This window comes from Vigna unguiculata, chromosome 7 (genome assembly GCF_004118075.2).
Source record: "Vigna unguiculata cultivar IT97K-499-35 chromosome 7, ASM411807v1, whole genome shotgun sequence".
Lineage (NCBI taxonomy): Eukaryota > Viridiplantae > Streptophyta > Magnoliopsida > Fabales > Fabaceae > Vigna > Vigna unguiculata.
The window spans coordinates 1,002,254-1,022,792 of NC_040285.1; the positions used below are offsets into that span (position 1 = coordinate 1,002,254).

Here is a 20,539-nt window from a genome sequence, read left to right on the forward strand (position 1 = left end):
AGGATGTGAAAGCAGATTGCTTGATTCTTTCTTCACGCGAGATGAAGCTCCATCATAATTTTGTCCTTGAAATTTGTCTTACAGGGTTGAATGAGGAAAATGTCTTTAAATTTTCCTTTCCTTAACTCGATGTGGGAGTGAGACTAATGGGTGTATTAGAACAAACCCCCTAATTGAGGTTTAAGGGGAAAGAAGGTTTATCTTTGGAATAATTTTTCCATTTCCCTAACTGAGGGCTAAGTAAACAAGGATTTGTGTCTAAAACGTTAATTTTGTTGCTACAAAGTTAATGTTCCTACCTCAAGTTTGTTAAGGCTAAGGTCAATAATTATTGTATCTGAGGTGTTATCTGCTCTGGAGTCTGAAACTCTTTTATGGTTTTGTCATTGATAGACACCTCTGAGGGTTGGAAAAGGAAGGTGTATTTAAATTGCCCTTGGCCTAAAATCATAAACGATGCGAGGGAACAAAGGTTTCAATATTGTGGGATTATAAGTATGGTAGTAAGGTACTATTTTGTAACATAAAAAGGATTCCAAAAGATGTTATTGTCTCTTTACCTCCATAAAAACATTGAAGCCTTAATATTAGAAAGAGTTTGAGAAATAATTTATAAACTTTTATATGATGTTGAGTTAAGATTTGCTAATTTAAAATATTTATGTTCTATAAGAGAAAACAATTATATTCACAAATTTCACCGCTAAGGCGAGCTAAGAGTTACATTTGTTTATATGTGTGAAAGAAAGATCTTTGCTATTTCATGTATGTGTTAGCTTTATTTCTATCACCATGTAAAGAAAGAGTCATCTCAATGTAAAAGAATAACAAATAGTTTTAGTCTCAATATTTTTCTGAAAAATAAAATAATTTGAAGAGTGAGACAACCTATTACATTTAACAACATTGAGATTAAAATAAAATTGAAAAAGGAGAAAGGAATGCACATTTAATTTTAGGCATATTTTTTGTGATTGAGAAGAAAAATGTGTTATCATACTAAATATGATTGGTAACCCATGTGTCTAATCCAAGAGTTATATTTTTTAACTTCAATTCACATTACTAGTGAAAGTATCATGTGAAGAAACATGTTTGAAAGTACGTCGAGAGGAATCAATTTGTGATTTTGAATAAAAGACACAAGTTGTTGATATTGTCTATGAGTTAGTCCTTACCTAATAATTGTTGTATCTTCTTTACCATAAACATTGCAAGGCTTTTGTTAGGATGAATGTAATATATGATTTTCGATTTTTCAAATTCTCCATTTGAGTGACTAGTAATTTCATGTGTGTACATACATACATATACATAATATACAAGGAGTGATTTTGATATTTATATTTTGAATTTTCACTAATACAAAAATATAATTTTACGAAGTTGTAATCTATCTTACATAATATAATAATATATTTGATAATGACATAATTGTTGTTGTCTTACATGGTGTGAAATGAATTATCATTTTTGTATTTCATAGGATTGTTGTTGTCTATGTTAAAAAAGATAACATAATGATATTTTAACTTACTTTTTTGAATTATTTTTGATCTATTTCTCTAATTACCATTTAATTGTTTATTTTGATTTTTTTAATAATCTGATGCGATGATCTAATAGTGATTGGAATGATGGGTTAAAAGTGAATAAAAAAATGATTAAAATATCATTATCTTTTAAAAAATTGAACTGTATAAGGTAATTTTAATTAATAAAACATTCAATATATTTAATGTGAAGAATCAACTCAATAAAATATTGTATAAAAGGATGATAGATCATGTGAGATACTTACTATTATGTGTTTACATGCAATAGAACATATAAGTAGATTTAAGATATGCTTCTTATATAATTTGATTTATGTATGTTGTAAAATTAAATTAACATAAAAAAAATTGTTTTAACTATCATAAATTATGTATGTGCATTAGTGTTCTTGAAAGATTGAACATGTGTGGAGGAGATTTGTTAAGCGTGTGAGAAGTAAATTTTAGAAGTTATAAAATATTTATGTCACAATGTATAAATATAACAAACATTTTTATTCTTTATTTTTCATTTGCTATAAAACTATGCACTCTTGTTCTTTTATATTTTATTTTATATATAAATAAATTCTTTAATATTGTACATAACGTTGAAGAAAATATTTTTTAATCATAGTAGAGTACATAATAAAACCATTCATCTAATTTGTTAATATACCAATTTACTGTACACAAGTTTACATAAGTAAAGAACAATTTTGATGTAACCAAATAATGACTATTTCTTTTAGCACCCCATGCTTTCCTTCTGCACCGACACTATTGCAAGGAATGTTTAAATTGTTTATAGATCAGGAACATTTTGAATTAATAAGTAAAGTGCATTTTTTTTATGTAAGAAAATGACGACTCTTTCTTTTAGCATCTCACAATTTTTATTTTTATTTTCAGCACCCCATAATTGCAGTGAATATTTAAATTGTTCATGGGTTCACAACATTTTGAGTAACATAATATGAAAAAGGCTCATAATTCACAAATTTATTTTTTAAATTACATAATTTGAAAATCTATTATAGACTACACAATAACAACGTATTTCCAAATTTAAAAATAGATTCTAAAGTGGATGACCTAAAATTCTAGAATACATTTTTAAATCCAAAAATTAATTTTGCACCGTCTAAAACCTTAAAATGTTATTCACGTGGAGTTGAAACGTTTCTATTTATAGTTTTCATGGATGCATTTTAAATAACGACAATAGTTTACAGTCCAATTGTTTTGTACCATATTATCTAAATCCAATCCAATGTAATAACATTACTAAAATGACACATATGTCCCCAAAACTAAGAAATTTGATGAAAAATAAAAGTAGTTTATTATATAAACTTAAATCACTTCTTATTAAAAAAATTATTCAAACCTTCCATCAAATTTTTAAAACTACTGGATCCGAACCCGAAAAACATAAATGGTCCGGGTATCTGGGCCGGGCCGGGCAGATGCATATCCACTTGTAATAAAAGATACACGAATCAATGAGTCTCTCTCTCTGAATCATTTGCGGTGGTTTGCTTAGTTTGGGTCACTTCCGTTTCCCTCTCTCATACACAAACACACACTCCCACAGCTCCAAAAAACCCAAAACCCTAACTCTCTCGCGCGTTCTTTCTCCCTCGTCCCCAACCATGAATTGTTCCAGTAACTTCCTCTTCTCTTCTGATTCTGATTCTACACTCACACGCTCTCTCTCATTCTACTTTTCTTTTTGTTGTTTCCGTGGTGAAATTGGTTCCGTTTTGCTGATCTGACTCTACGTTGTTGTTTTCCCTGTGTTTGCAGTCTCCGGCGAAGTTCCGGAAGAGCCCGTTGTATCCAGGAACTCTGGTCTTCTTTTCGAGAAGCGTTTGATTGAGCGACACATTTTGGTAGCCCTTCTTTAGCTCCCATGTATTTTGTTGTATTCTTTATAAGCTTCTTTCTCTCTCTATATATATGTGTGTTCATTTTTGTTCTTTAATTTACTGAAGAATGATATAAAGAAAGCTGATTGAAGGGTAAAGGAAAAGTGTTTTAATTGAGCATTGAGAAAGGGATGAGAAATGACACTTTTTTAAGTTAGTGAAAGCAAATTTGAATTAATTTCTAGCTCCTTGTCTGGATTTTAGATTCCGTTTGATTTGAGTTTTTAACTTCTAATCCTTTAAGCTTTCTTTTGATAAAACGGTTTTTTGAATAAAAATAGTCCCTTCTCGTGTCTGCTCGTGTCAGAAAGTTAGGTTGTGTTGGTCATTCGGCTAGGGGACTGGATAGGATTGTGAGAGAAAGAATGTAATTTGAAATATTGTTTGTGTTTGTGTAATTGATTAAGAAGGGAAGTGAAGCTATTTTTAAATAAGAAGATACTTGATTAAAGTGGTTGTGATGTCTGCTTTTGCTATGTGCTGGGTGTTGCGGTGGTACTTCATTTGATAATATGCTGTATTTATGTTCTCTAAGCTTGTATATAGGTTATATTATTGATTTTAGTTCGTGTTTTAAATTTTATTAAAAAAATACTGTGTAGGATTATGGCAAGTGTCCAATTACTGGCGAACCACTGACTATGGATGACATTGTACCAATCAAGACAGGGAAGGTATGGTGGTAATGGTTTCAGATGTATTCTTCTAATATTGAGTGTAGATTTTATACTAAGACTAAGCCCTCTATGTTACTGTTGCTTTACTGTTCAAGAGTTCACTTGCAGTGTACTGATCAAACCAGGATCATTTGTGCAGATAGTGAAGCCCAGACCTGTCCAGGCAGCTAGCATCCCTGGGATGCTTGGAATGTTCCAAAATGTATGGAATTTAGGCTATGAAGTATTTTTTATGATTTTTGGTACATTTTACTTGAAACAGTCTGCTGCATTCTTTCTCAGACAAATTATGTATTTGCTCTGCATTATTGGATTGTGAGTTAAGTGATGGTTTCTGTTAGAAAGTTTTCTGTATAAATGTTTAGGCATGCTTAGACATGTATAGTATTGTTTCTGTTGGAAGAAAACAATTATATAGGCATCCACAAAGGATGATTTGGTTTGCCTAATTTGTAGGAATGGGATGGCTTGATGCTATCTAATTTTGCATTGGAGCAACAATTGCACACGGCAAGGCAAGAGCTAAGTCATGCTCTCTATCAGGTATGAGCAACAAAGTTATTAATATGACAATTGTCCTTTATAGTTCTGCTTTACATTTCTCAGCTCCTGCTTTATGCTATCACCAAAACTTTCATGTTTCTTGGTTTTTTAGATTCTCAATTTTCTTTTACAGGATTCTATTATTAGCTTTACTATTTTTCCAGTACCTAGTTGCCATTATTTATATTTGTTTTAATCTATAGCATGATGCTGCATGCCGAGTTATTGCTAGACTTAAAAAGGAACGAGATGAAGCTAGGTCTTTACTTGCACAAGCAGAAAGGCAGTACCCTGTTTCTGCACTAAATGCTCCAACTGCAAATGCCCCTGTTCTGAGCAATGGGAAAAGAGGTTTTGACATTATGATATCTTTTTCTTTCTTCTATATATTGCAATTCTGCAGACTACATTTTAGGCTGAGCTTGATTTAACTCTCATAAAGCAACTGCTTCTTACTTCATTGAGGGACATTTGGCACTTTATTAGATTATAGATGAAAGTGTTCAAACGCCTACATTCCCTAGTGGCTATTATTTCTCTTCTTTTTGTTGTTTGATTGTTTATCTGGATTATCTTTTTCACATGTAGCTGCTGAGGATGAGGATCTGGCTCCTGGTGCAAAGAAAATTCATCCTGGAATATCTTCTAGCATAATTTCTGAGCTAACTGATTGCAACGCTGCTCTCTCCCAGCAGAGAAAGAAGAGACAGGTATTTGGTGATAATACAAGTACATTGACGTTTTCACATGTTTCCGTCGCTGTTACTACTTTCCTTTTCCTCCATTCTTGGTTCATTTCTTCTGTTTAACCTTTTTTACTTGTTGGATTTTATTTAACTTGTAGTATTCCATTTTGATTGCTTTGATTTGCATCCTAAAATTGTAATATACGTGTGTGCATATAAATTTTTGTGGCATATTTCAATTATTTATTTAGTGTTTTTAATATGTGGATTTTAATGTTTGGACTTGTTTCTGCCTATGGTTCATTGGGTTTGGTTTGTTTCAGATTCCTGGCACTTTGGCTCCTATTGAAGCTCTAGAGTCATATACCCAGATATCTAGTCACCCCTTTCACAAAACAAACAAACAGGGCATTATATCTCTTGATATCCTTTATTCTAAGGTATGGTTTTTAAACTTACAAAAAGGCTATTTGATTTTTTTCCCTTGAAAAATAATGGGAGGTAATCCAGGATCACCCTATTATCTGTTGACAGGACTTAATTGCAACTGGAGGTATTGATACAAATGCTGTTATTTTTGATCGACCTTCAGGACAGATATTATCTACACTAAGTGGTCACTCCAAAAAGGTTTTATTTCAGTTGGAATTGCTGGAGTTATCTTTTCTTTAATTTTTTTGCTGATTGTGGGTGCTTTTGGTAGGTGACCAGTGTAAAGTTTGTAGCTCAGGGTGAATCAATCTTAACTGGTTCAGCAGATAAGGTAAAGGGCAATGCTCTACTATTAATTGCTTGGAAGTATTTTATTTGGGGTCTTTTTGGATGAATACGTTCAAATAATAGTGTAAGCACTTGCATATAAGTTTTTTTTTTCATCGAGAGGGAAATAGGGTTACACTGTTTTTGTATAAGCTTGTTGGCTGGCTCGTTGAAATAATAAGGTGAAAAAATTCAGAAGGACATATCATGTGCTGTCAAGAACACTTAGTCTAGTCAACCTGTCATAAGATAAGTCTAAATAAGCTGTAAATAAGCTCTTCCAAATGGGGCCTTGTTAACCCTCTCTGCCCAAGTGAAGACATCGTATAGCATCACAAGAATGTTCCATCCATGCATTGCTACATTAATTGTTCTCATCCAGACCCGAGCTAGATTTTGTTTGAGAACTGTTATTCACATTCCACTCTGCATTTTTCAGTCTCATGCAATTTACTTGCATTTTGTTCTCATAATGAGTTCTTTTTTCTTGGCCAACAGATAATGGTTTATTTGTAAATGTGAAATCCAAAGCACTTAAAAGTTTAAAGTGTGTAGTATGTTGCTAAGACTGATTCTTGCAAGGGTAACTTACCAGTTTGATCGGAATTTTCACATTAGGTTTTTGGTAATAAAGCGTTTAGTCAGTAATGTGATTATTTCAACTTAGCGTTATCAAATTACAAATGGAACTTAGTTAAGTGAAGTTTTCTCTAATCTGTTAGCTGTTTCTACTTTGCATTTTCCAGTGCCCAATGTTTTTATTTTGTATTGCAGACAGTTCGTTTGTGGCAAGGGTCAGATGATGGTAACTATAACTGCAGGCACATCTTAAAGGATCATACAGCAGAGGTAAATAAAATTAATGTCACCATAGTTTATCAGAATCGGTTATAAGTCGTGTACAAAATCATTCCTATTTTGCTTTTGTAGTATTTATGCAGAAATAATTCCTTCCTATCTTTTGAATATCTAAATTTCGGTTTTTTTATTAATGAAATTGAAGCAGGCCTACGATTTTCTTACTCATGATGAGTTTTAGGTTAGCAATATGATCAAGTGTTTGGGGCATGGTGTTTTACTTGATTTTATGAGTGGCTCAATTTTTATTGTAAAAGCTTCTGGATTGGCATTATTAGATGTTTGTAAATAATTTAGTCCCAATTCCTCTTCAATGTTGTACTTATTTCACATTACTTGGTGATTAGTTTGCTGTCATGTTATTAAATATTACCCATGGGCTGATGCCATAGTCTTTGTTGTGTGATAGTTGTTTCGATAGATTTGGTGGAGTGTAAGGTTATTTATAGGGTTGGACGATTATTTTACTTGAATCAATAACATTCCATGTTTGATGATATGGCTTAATATGGATTTTTTGCTGAATGGGAAATAAGTTAGTGTAAAATGTTTGCAAGATTGTAGACATTCTTCAAAACACAACTCCACAATCGGAGCCAAGTTAAAATGTCCTCAAATAATTACCTTGTCCAAATGTTTTATTTCTTGATCTCCAAACTTTCTACAAAACTCTTTCTGCTTAGAAGCATAGTAGATAGCACCTTATTTAGTTTCTTACCCTGTAATTCACAGTTGCTGAAACTCTGTGCAATGCATTCTGTATATACTTCCTACTTTGGTTGGATTTGGATTTTGGAAATTTCACCATAGATATCTCTCGTTGTCCAGTTTGATTTGGCCACATAAACAGTCATAGGATAGTCATTGGATGAGTGGTGAGTGATCCATTAATTTCAGCGGAAGCCATTTCCCATAATTTGTGCTTTCATCTATATCACAAATAATCACAGCAGAATATTCATTTTAATATAATTTATTCTTTTATTATCGATACTAAAAAAACAAACACAGGATACCAACATTCCTGCAGATCTAATTTAAAAATTACTATTCCCCTGCTGATCTTTTTGTTTAAGAATCAGTTTTACCCTAGTAACAGCATCCTTACTGACCCTGGTATGTTTGTTTTTAGATTTTCCATCCTCTCAAATAATGGAGTTGGAATCTGAATTATATTCAGATTCAGTTGTCAAATCCATCCACTTTAGTATTTTATACAAGTAAAATTGAATTCTTCGTCAGCTTTAAAATCAGTTTCAATTGCTCATGTGAGCAGCTATACCATTGTGTATTTGAATATGTAGGAAATATCTTGGAATGCTATCTAATTCTCACCCTTATTCTTTGCCTAAACTACGATTTGAACGTGGTATAAAAGCCTCTGTGACTGACCTAGTAGTCTTGAGTATCCTTGCAGCCCCCACTTCTCTAATAAAACATTTGTGTATCCACCTTGAAAATAGTTTATCCATTTTTTGCGAAGTTCATGGAACTCAATTTCCACCAAATTTATGCATTTTCTCTGCTTCAGCCTGTTTTTTTTTTTTTTTCACTAATGAGCCTTTCTTTTTCTTTTTCCAAATATTCGCCAAGTTGTCCTGTTTTTTCACTGATTGGCTCTGTTCTACCCTATCTTTTTGTTGATAGGCTCCTTTTGTCTCTGATCCACCCAGATGTAGTCTTGCTTGTTGCCGTCCAAAATTCAGTTTGGTCATTGGATTTGTTTTCATGTCTGGAAAATCTAGGGAATTTAGTACTACTACTACATATAAGGGCTAATGTTTATCGCTTGTATGATGCCCTTCACAATCTCTATTCATTCTGTACCTATCTCCCCTACATATTTCCCATAATTGCAATATTGTAAATATCCTAACAACCATTCAGCTATTTGAAACTCTTGACTGCTAGGTTTTGATTTTCTTTATCATTAGATTTCAGTGTTCCTACTGCTTTAATGTAATGCTTATAATGGCCGGCCAAATAGTTGTCTGTGTAGCTGCAGTTCTACTTTTCAGTTGATTTACCATTTTGTAATCTCGTGTTGTCCAGTTTGAAACATAATATCCACTCAACATTATAAATTTTACTTGTATGGAACCATGAAATCGCATGCCTTTTAAGATTGCTGTTTTTAAATAAGGCTTCTCCCAATTCCTGTCAACTATGCCTGTCCTGTTTATGCTGTGCATGTGATGCATGAATGATTTACTTTTTCAATTTTTTCAGGTGCAAGCTGTCACTGTCCATGCTACCAATAATTATTTTGTGACTGCTTCACTTGATGGCTCTTGGTGCTTTTATGAACTTTCTTCAGGGACATGTTTGACTCAGGTTTGGTCTCCTTTTTTATGTAATACGGTCCATAACGGGAAGAACTGTGCATGCACATGAATCTTCTTAGTTGGGCACGTTTTTCCTGTCAGAATATGAAAGTTAATTTAGTGCTTTTAAGAGGGTTCTGAAGATTGTAAATATTTTTTGTAGTTTCTTTAAAACTTATCCGTTTTAAGTATTAGATTTTAACCTTTTATTCAGTCTTAATGTATATAAGTTCTGATTCTGATTATTGTAATATGGTGATGTGTAGGTTTTTGACACTTCAGGTTCTTCTGAAGGCTACACATCAGCTGCTTTTCATCCTGATGGTCTCATCCTTGGAACTGGCACCACAGAATCTCTTGTTAAGATTTGGGATGTAAAAAGCCAGGTAAACAATTTTTCTTTTACTTCGTTTGAAGTTAAATTCTAGTGTTTATTGTTATCTGTGTTGATACCTTCATCCGTTGGTTGCAGGCAAATGTTGCTAGGTTCGATGGACATGCTGGTCCAGTAACTGCCATTTCTTTTTCTGAGAACGGATACTTCCTTGCGGTATGTGAGAAATTGTGAACTGTAAAAGTATGATATGATTGTCTGTACAGTATTCTTATTGTACTCTTAAATTGGGCAGACTGCTGCTCATGATGGTGTTAAGCTTTGGGATCTACGGAAATTGAAGAACTTCAGGAATTTTGCTCCATATGATTCCGAGACACCAACAAACTCTGGTATTCATCTTCAGTTGTGGATGGCCTTATGTAACCTATATATGTATCGGTAAAGTTATACCTATTTCAAAATGCTTATTGTAATTCTGTTATCTTGCAGTGGAGTTCGACCACAGTGGATCCTACCTTGCAATTGCTGGCTCTGATATAAGGTGAAGAAAAATGTCTAGTACTCAGTTTGGTGACTTTCAGAACGTTACAGAAAAAATATCCTCAACTGAAGCCTGTTATTTTGTCAATATCTTTCATTAGATTTAACCTGAAATTGATTTCCAGTTCCTGTTAATTTATGTAGGATTTACCAAGTTGCAAATGTGAAATCTGAATGGAACTGTATTAAAACCTTCCCCGATTTATCCGGAACAGGTTTTGTATCTTTTCCCCCATTGTTTATTATTCCTTGAGGGTTTGAGGGTTTCGTATTTCTTGAGTTACTAAGATGGCATTCGAACTTTTTCTTCCCAGGTAAGGCCACGTGTGTAAAATTTGGTGCAGACTCTAAATACATAGCTGTTGGATCAATGGACCGGAATCTTCGAATATTTGGCTTGCCTGGCGAAGATGCTCCCACCGAGTCATAAAATGCGTCAGTTGTACAGGCCAAAATGTTGTTTTGGAGTGACTGTTGCTGCCATTTGGTGCTTGGTCAAAATCATGGATTTGGAGAAGTTAATGAAGGTAGTGGTTTCTTTGATTATTTGGTCTTGGTTCTCACATACCATGGTGTATGAGGGATGGAGCAAATGTACTTTCAGGCTTTCTGCAGCAACATTACTATGCCTTGGCCTTTGATCATGGCTGCTAACCTAAGTCACAGAAGCTGCAATATTTGCCTTGTCTTCAAAACCTCGAAGCTTATGTTGTCCGTAGATAATTTTGTAACGTAAACTGTTAAATTAGTGAGATAACTGATTTCTCGGCCATTTCATTGGAAATTTATATGGTTGTAACTATTCTTATTCGGGGTGCTTTTCTTGATTTATTAGACATTATTAAAAAAAAAAAAAAAAGAGCAATAGACATCAACTTGTAGTAGACTAGTTATGAAAAATCATGTTGAGCAAAACTTTTTTTTCTCATTTAAGTAATGTAAAAGATTAAAAGACCATTCGATTGGACTAATGGGATGCCTGAAACATATTTTGTTTGTTGCTTGAAATTCATTGTAGCCTATTTAATTATCGACAGATCATTATTTTAACCATGAACCATTTCTGTTTGCCAACTTATTCATCGATGATTTGTAGTAATACCAATTTGGTACTATGCTTTTTTAAATTTTATGCACTATAGCTGTTGGAGATGATTTCTTTTTCAGCATTTTCTTCATTACCATCGTTTTCGTCATTTTTTTCATCACCGTAAGAAAAATTATAATTTGTATACGACTTCATATTTGTTTTCTATATTTACTCCTATTAAAATTTTATTGTTAGGTGTAATTATATTAGAAATCCTCTGCGTTAACAATTAACACGCACATTACTTTTTCGGTTGTTTAATTTCAATCAACAAAGAGAGGATCTATATTGACATTCAGCATAAGTCTCATACATTAAGCAACGAAAAACGATAACATGTGATTACAATATGTTGTTTAACATCTCACTGTCCAAGGAGAGATAGTTGAATTTGTTTATTGTGCTCATCTTAACGTCGATTAAGGTAAGGAGAAGTATATGTGAAACCCCATAACTGCACATAAAAGAAATTGTGTGTAAATAGTTAATCATAATTATGGTAATACAAATAAGAAGTGAAGAAAACAAGACATGAACATGTTATATTTTGAGATATCATCTTAATTGAGATGTCTTATTATAAGTTTTTTTTCTTAAAAATAAAATAAAATAAAACAAGGCATGAACATGTAAGGATAATAACATAAACTGATCACATATCATTAGATAATCAAAAAGCCAAATTTCAAAGAAACCAATGAGAATAAGATGTTCTATTATTTTGAATAACAATTCAGACATTTTTTAAACAACTTAGGATTGTCCTGCGGTACCTATCTAATCGAAGAGTTATTTCAAACAATCCAAAATAATTTATAAGCTTCTTTAAGGGAAAATCTCTTAGGATTTTACAATTTAAAATAATCAAATGATTTTTATAAATTTCTCGTCTATATAACATATTTTACCATAACATATTCTCTTTATTCAACTAAATCCTAAATTTTGAACCCTGAACAACACCTTTAACTCCTTTTTATCCAATATTTCTCATTGTAGCCTCTGTTATTCACCATTTTAGCACGAACTAATTTTATAATATCTTTGTTAATATGATGTTGAGCAATTATCACCACCCTATTACCATTAAATGAATGACATATTTACATATTAAATTCAAAGGTAATCAAATTTTCCGTTAAAGCACAAAAGTAAATTAAATTTAAGATATATATATATATATATATATATATATATATATATATATATATATATATATATATATATATATATATATATTTAAGCTACAAATTAACTTCTGTAGTAAGCATCACCTCAACATTCTTCAATTCAAATTCTGAGGTGTGAGCCAAACACATGTTTCCAAATGTATCACACGGTGCACTGGTTCCAGTTAACCTTTCCAACCACAAGGATTCAATAAAGAACAGAAATTCAATTAGTTTAGTGCTACTTAAAAAATCAATAATTTGGTTTAACAACAGTTAAGTAACAGCAGTGAGTGAAGTGAGTGAAGTACTTACAAATCTTCATCTAAGCATAAAGCAGAACTTCCACCACCACCAAGTGCAACCAAATCATTCAAACATAAGTAATAGTACCTGTTCACACCTACAAGGAACATACAAAATCAGAATCTCAATAATTCAAAGGAACTTGGACAGAATGAAACAACTTTTTTCATGCTTAAAATAAAAGACTGAGATACCTATACCCTGCAAAACTGATAATTTACATGTTTCAATTCAGGAATAATAGTCTAAACTGAAAATGATTAATCAGGTGAGTGAAATAAATCAATTGTCTTTTAAATTGCGTCAAAATCTAGAATATGCCACATGTCAAATTAGATAAATTTTGAAGTAAAATTTGATATAAATTTTGACACGCAATATCTTAAAACATAGTTAACGCTAATTTAAACATTAATCAATAAGTACCCATACCTTATTTGGAATAGTCTAAGTGTAAGTCAAAAGTCTCATATTAGATAAAATAGACAAAATTAAACATTATATAAGAATAAAGACTCATAACATCATTGTCTTAAGATTTTGAGATTAAAGTGGTGTCAAATATTTTATATGTGTAACACTAATGTCATATATATCTAGAACTACAACCAACAGTGATATCAGAGCATATGCATATGCAAAAATATAACCCAACATACCGGTAGGTCGAAAAAGCCTTGGTTGACCATATACAGTTGTAAATACAAAAGTTTGGCTTGTCCCCTATTACGACAGAAAACAGAACAAAATCAAATTTCAAAAGATGTGAAAGGATAATAGCATTAACTAAAGAAAAAGAAAAGGTTTTCATACTTGATATCTCCTCTTGAAAGTAGGTTTCAAGGGGCAAAATACGAGTCCACCAAACACAGCCCCTTGTGTATCTCCAACAATCTAAATGTTTTGGCAAAACAGAACAAATACATTAATCTGCAGTTAGTGAATCTCCACTGAACATCATGACAGAAGACATGTATTTAACTCATAAAAGGTTCACATACCAGCAAACCAGGACCAGACAGTTTGGCACTGTTGCGAAGAAGTGTACGAAGTGATATGCCATGTTTCATGGAACTGTCCATTGTTCAAACAAGTCATGTTGAATCCATATTTCAAAAGTTAAATATTTTTTTAGTTCCTAAACTCGATACAAAATTGAAATTTGTCTCTTTTTGTAAAGTTGATATGTTTTCGTTTTCGACTTTAAAAATGAATAAATATAATCATTTTAACTTGATAATGTTAACTTTTTTTAGGTGTTGATCGATCTTTCAGACTAACATTTGAATTAAAATATGTTAAATAGTGTAAATAACTTAAAGACCAACCTAAAAAGTCGCTTAACACGTTTTAACACAATTGAGTAAAAATAATTATATTCACTTATTTTAAAAATTTAAGAACCAAATTGTACCAAAGTTTCAGACAATAACAAATTATAAGTTCACGTTAAGATTTAAGACTAAAAATATATTTAACTTTGTATTTCAACACAGATGCAGAAAGTAAAAGGCAGAAAGCACAAAATTACCTGTAAAGTAGGACCCTTTGACATCCTTTTGTTATATTAGGGAGGCAGGACTCAAAAAAATCATTCAACTCAGGAGAAATGAAAGTAGAATGATCAGTGAAATTGGGAAGAGGCTTATTGGGAGTTGTTGGAGAATGCTGTTCATCTTTGTCATCACTTTTATCATTCAGTAAATCCTTGCTCTTACTCATGGGACTAGAATCACCATACTTGTCCAAGATATCACCATTCTTGTCCAAATTTTCACAGTTACTTCCAATTGAAATTGGATTTTGATTTCTTTTCTTGGATCCATTCAAGCCAACCGAAGCAAATTTTTTTGACCAATATGAACACAAAGATGTACCCTTTTTAGAATAGGACCCGGCCTACACAGACAAAAACCTTTTGTCAAATGTTAAATAATGTTGTAATTTATCGATACAGTTTGAAGACAGTGGAACAATACAGAAAAAGTATGAAAAGAAATCTAAATTTCAAAAAAGAGATGGAATCATATATTCTTTTTATGTTATTTTTCTATTTGTCACGGTTTGAAGTCTTACGTTAACTAAAGATAAATAATTTTATAATATATAAGTGAAATACAAATCTCATTTTAGAAGTCAATTATGTGAAGTTGAATTAAATTTAAAATTCACTTCTAGCCGTATTTTTTTTTCATTTTTCTTTCTAAAGATTAGATTAACAATGTGTATTTTTGATAACCTGTTATAGAATAGTTCGTTTTAGTATATAATTTTAAATGTTGGGTAACAAAATATATTGTTTTGGATAAAAAAAATTAAGATTTTAGAATTTGTAAAAAGAATTAAAATTATATAAATTTCAAATTTAAGCGAGAATTTGAAATATATATATATATATATATATATATATATATATATATATATATATATATATAATCGCATATTTATATTTGTTTTTCCTAAGTTTGATCGAGGTTAGGATGATATTGGGTCGACCTCAATTTAAATATTATTGATTTTTTCTTGATTGAAGTTAAAATATCATGAAGTTGTCATGGTTTGTTTCAGTCGTTGGGAAAGATTTTTTCAAGTTAAATTTGATCAATGATTATTTTTTTTATCGATATCATGAAGGTTATTTTTTAGACCAAGATCAACCATTACTTTTCTCTTATCTTTTGAAAAAGATTTGAGTCAATTTGAATATTATGAATGTGAGATGGAATGAGCTTTCAACCGATGTCAATAAACAAAGTCACCTAAAAAATAACTCCAATCAATTTGACCAATATTAAAGATAAGATTTTTTGTTGACTTCAAATAAGACCTTCTAAGAAACTTTCACTTAAAATTAATTTTGATTAAATAATATCATTTCATGATATTTTTAAATTATTAAATAGTATTTGATATTAAAAAACATATTTAATGATAATTGAAATATTCATATAGAGAAATTTAAATTAACTGAATTTAAATTAACTTATTCAAATAAAATATTTAAAAAAAATGAAATAATCTTAATTAAAAAAAACAAATTTAATATATTTAATTTGTGTTAACCATAAAATTTTCAATCCAAATTATAAGAGTTACAATTTATATGGCAAGTAAGAGATTTTGAATACATTTAAAGTTGTTAAGGTAAAAAAGGTTAGGGTTGTGAAAATGAGTTAACTAAGTTTACACATATTGGCTTGTGACAAGTTCAACTAAAAATAAGTTAAAAATTTTGTAACCTAATTTGACTGATCACAAGTTGATAAGTTAGGTAGATTGACTCACTTAATAATGTTTTGTTATTTTAATTTATATTTTATATTTAACACAATATAAATAGAGTGAATTGACTCAATAAAAATACAATCAAAGTGTTCATCTATTTCATATAACATTATTATAAAGATACTAGTGAAACATTAAAGTGCCAACCTACATAATTTGGCAAATAAATATATTAAATTTCTAAACTATTCAAATATTATTGAACAACATTCTTTTTTTTAAAACAAAAAATCAAATTATTAATCTACCTAATTAAAAGTAATAAATAATTACAATAAAAAAAACTTATGAAAAAAAATTAATAATAAAGGATTATTGGTGGTGAGTTACGGGTTATATCACCTTCAATTTAGCTTAAACTCGTTTAATATGTAGGTTAAGTGAGTTACGTTCATTTTGATCAATATTGTTGAATGTTAATTATGCGGATCAACCCATTCCACACAATCGTTGATCCAGAAATTGTGAATTATGTGGGACACGCCTAAACAACCAATTAATCAAAATATTTAACCTTTCTCAATTTTATTTTTTAGATCCGCATAACTCGTCTTACATCGCTTTCTCTAAACTCCTCTTTTGACACCTCTATTTACTAATCTACGAACACAAAACCAATATACAGGCATCCACATAACACACACTCGTTTTTTTTCAATTATGGAGACACCAACTAAAGACTCGAACTTTGGAGATATAAATCACCAAAAAAAAAACACAGAGAAGAAATGCAGATTAGTAAAACCATAGCAGGAGGACCTTCATTTATGCTTGTATTTAGAAGAAAAAGAGAATGAAAAGAAGAAACAGAACCTGAGTATGGTTGGTGGAGGACTTGGGAGATTCACCAAATACAGAAGAAAAATAATGTTTCAATTTCTCTTTCAAAGTAAACACTTTTGGTAGAGACGGAAACGAAAGGAAATCAAAGCAACTGGTGTGAGTTTCATCAACGTTTTGCTTTTGCCCCATTCAATGAAAATTAAAAAATATGACATATCAAAATATAAGGGGCAAAGCAAAGTTGATAAACACCAAATCATAACACTCATGTTTTATAGACACTCATTTTTGGTGTTTGATATGTGAATAAATGGTAATTTCGGATTAGATTATCATCATAATCTATAATCATTATCATTTCAAAGACTTAATTAATACTTATCATTTCTTTACCACTTTTCAATACTTATCTACTTTCATTGTGAACTTATCAAATTTATAACAAAATAAAGTTAACTTTGCTAGTATTAATGAAAATATTAATTGCTAAGCATTACCACTTTAAAATTATTTTTAATAAACAAAAAATGTGGATTTTATTTTTTTTAAAAATGATTTGAATTTTGTAACTCTTATGACCATTTCCATGAGATGAATATATTTATGACTTTCATAATACTTATCTATTTTCATTGTCACCTTAAAAAATGTGTTATACAGATGAAAAATGATATATTTTCAGAAGAGATGGAAACGTAAATTGTCTTATAATAATTGGGTCTAATCAAATTTAATTATATTTAATTATATTTAAAAAAAATAATGATTTTTCTTTTTAGTACTACAATTAAAATAATGGATTGGATTGGTTTTAATATAATAGGTTTATTTCCGTTTAAGTTTAACAATTTCGGTTTTCACATGTTTTCCTTTTTTATATAACAAGTTCTTACAAATTTTGCTTTCTGTACAATTTTTGTTTGTTTGTTTTCCTTTAGTATTTTAGCTAAAGTTTGAAAAGTACATCACATTTTGATTTGTCTATAGTTTTAATACATTACTTCGAATTAATTATAGTTTAAATGATAATAATATGTTAAATTTAATAATACTTATTTGTGTTTAGTGACAGCTAATTTTGTAATGGTTTTTATGTTCTAGATATTTCTTATTATAAGTCTTTACTAAAATGAAAAGAACTAGGGACCAAAAATCACTAACAATATTAATGGTAAAGAAAAATCTATTAAATATAATTCTTTATTAGTATTTCTTACTTGTATTTTGAAATTAATAAGAATCTTATACGAAGGTTGGCATTTCGTGAGCCATATTTATATTTTTTTCGTAAAGAAGTTACTAGAAAAGAATATCATTAAATTCCATAGACGAACGTGATGTGTTAGAATTAGAACGTTCGAATTTTAGTAAATGTATTAAAAATAAAAACCATAAAAAGTTTTTTTTTACCAAAAACAACAATAATAAGCGATATATTGTATAAGAATCTAAAACATGTTAAATAAATAAATAAATAATTGCCAACACCCGTTAATTTTCAAAATCAAATAATGCAAGCAACCAAATTTGTTAAGACACAAATAGAAATGATTTATTACATGAAGACAATTGTTAAACCTTTTAGTATGAAAAAAAAATTACTACTAAAAATTCTCATATTATATTAGAATTTTCTTGCAAATTTATTAAAAAAATTTACAAAAAAAGACATTTTCCTTCTATTTTTTCTAAGAATTTTAATTGGCAATAAATTCTTTTGTGGTTAATTATTTCCTACAAAATTATAAAATTCGTAAGTATTTTATACAAAATTTGTTGTGAAAAGTGTTTTATACAAAATATTTTACAAAAAAATTTATAAATATTTCCTATAAAAAAGAATTCAAAACAAAATTGACATAAAATATGAATTTTTACAGTAGTAGCGAACATTTTAGCATATATTCATTAACTAGATTATTGTATTATTGATTTCAATAATTATTAAATAAATCTTTAATATTATTCATCATAATATTTATTAAATGAGTATTTGCTATTGTTAATTTCAATGTTCATTAAATGAATATTTTAGTATTATTTATTCCAATATTTATTAAATATAATATATTTATTATATTTAATATATATCACCATTATAATTTTTTATTTTCATAAGATTTTTCTTACAAATTTATTATAAAAGTTTGCAAGAAACGATTATTTTATCATTTTTTATGAGTTTTAATTCACAAATAATTCTTTTAAGAATAATTATTTTCTATAACATCATAAATTTCGCAAGTATTTCTTATAAATTTTTGTATGTAAAATATTTAGTACAGAATATTTTGAAAATATATTAGTAGCAATTTCTTGAAAATTATTTTTTATAACAAAATTTCAAAAAGTAGAAAATATATTTTTTTTTAATAGTGTTTATATAATGTATAAAATGCACATCATAAAAAAATTGTAGTTTTAAAGTTTAATAAAATCATACAATTACATGTACATGTGTATATTTATATTATATAATCAAATAAATATAAATGATACAAAAATAACATAAAATTTCATTACAAGAAAATATTGTTAAATAGCAATCAATTTCAAAAAGAAAAATAATTAATCATTGATAAAGTTAGATATTATTCTATAAACTAAAAATTATTGATATTTAATATAATTTTTATTATGAAAAAAATTATAATTATTAGTTTATGAATTAGAAACAAAATTAGTCTTTAATCTTATTTATGAATGTTTTAACCGGATACTTATGCTAAATTAGTCTCTATTATTAAATTATAGACTAATTATGATTAGCATTTAAGTGATATTCCACTTATGGGAAGAAAATTAACAATAATTTTTTTCACTTAAAAGTTTTAATGTCTAAATTAATGTTTAAGCAATGAAAACCTTGTAGAAAAAATTGTTATTTCAACATCTCCTTCATTTAAGCTTCAATTTGAGTAGAAGACTCTATCATTATTAAAGGGTTGTCAAAACTGGCCAGGTCCGACGGGCTGACCTGTTGATCCGCAAAAAAAAAGCAGGTCAGGTTAGAAAATAGAACCCGTCAACTCGTACCAATTTGGCCCGTTTAGTTCGTCAATCTGCGGGCCAACCCGCGGGCCTTCTAAGTTAAAAAAAAGGTTCACATGCAACATGTGATTCAAAATGAGAAAAAACACTCTCTGTTAAAGTGCAAAAAATATCATCGATATTCATTTACGCTAATTAAATTTAGGAACACATTTCATTTGGAGCTATATATGTACACAACTACAACATTCAATTCAAGTATAAATTTTTTAGTATTTTATCTACACTAACCAACAATCATAATAAAAGTTTTGTTTTGTTTTACTTTTTGTTTTTGTAAGTATGAATCTTCTTAAGTTTTACATATTTATTAAATGATTGTAATATTTTTCCTACATTAAATATTGGGTAGAACTATTTTCAAGTTTTTTTTTTTTGTTTTTGCGGTAAAACATCTCAGATTTCGTCATTACATTAATTAAAATCAACATTGTTAACACAAATAATTGATGAAAAAAATGATTTGATAAAAAAATAAGACAAAGATTTTTGGACATTCAATTTAAAAAAAAAAGTCAAAACTGGTCCACGGGCCGAGTTGCTAACGAACCCATTTTCCATTTACAAACCAGTCCAATCCGACCCATTTATAATGGGTCAAAAAGGATCGGGTCAAAACTGGCTGGACTGGCTCATTTTGACACCTCTAAATTATTAGATACATA

General features: G+C 29.6%; 2 protein-coding genes across 2 annotated transcripts; one reads left to right on the forward strand and one right to left on the reverse strand.

The window, feature by feature from the left end:
- Positions 1-3,047: 3,047 nt before the first annotated feature.
- Positions 3,048-11,198, forward strand: LOC114191988 (pre-mRNA-processing factor 19). Its single transcript, XM_028081483.1, has 18 exons — positions 3,048-3,203; positions 3,345-3,430; positions 4,069-4,140; positions 4,283-4,345; positions 4,600-4,686; positions 4,890-5,037; positions 5,275-5,396; positions 5,696-5,812; positions 5,907-6,002; positions 6,076-6,135; positions 6,906-6,980; positions 9,219-9,323; positions 9,580-9,699; positions 9,786-9,863; positions 9,943-10,039; positions 10,140-10,191; positions 10,335-10,405; positions 10,505-11,198. Exons 1-18 carry the CDS (start codon positions 3,191-3,193, stop codon positions 10,618-10,620), a joined length of 1,578 nt encoding a protein of 525 aa, XP_027937284.1. The 5' UTR covers positions 3,048-3,190; the 3' UTR covers positions 10,621-11,198.
- A 371-nt stretch (positions 11,199-11,569) lies between these two features.
- LOC114189625 (oxidation resistance protein 1-like) lies at positions 11,570-17,039 on the reverse strand. Its single transcript, XM_028078247.1, has 8 exons — positions 16,854-17,039; positions 14,287-14,654; positions 13,757-13,829; positions 13,569-13,649; positions 13,415-13,478; positions 12,765-12,852; positions 12,555-12,639; positions 11,570-11,734 (listed from the first exon to the last, which is right to left on the reverse strand). Exons 1-8 carry the CDS (start codon positions 17,010-17,012, stop codon positions 11,690-11,692), a joined length of 963 nt encoding a protein of 320 aa, XP_027934048.1. The 5' UTR covers positions 17,013-17,039; the 3' UTR covers positions 11,570-11,689.
- Between the last annotated feature and the right edge of the window lie 3,500 nt (positions 17,040-20,539).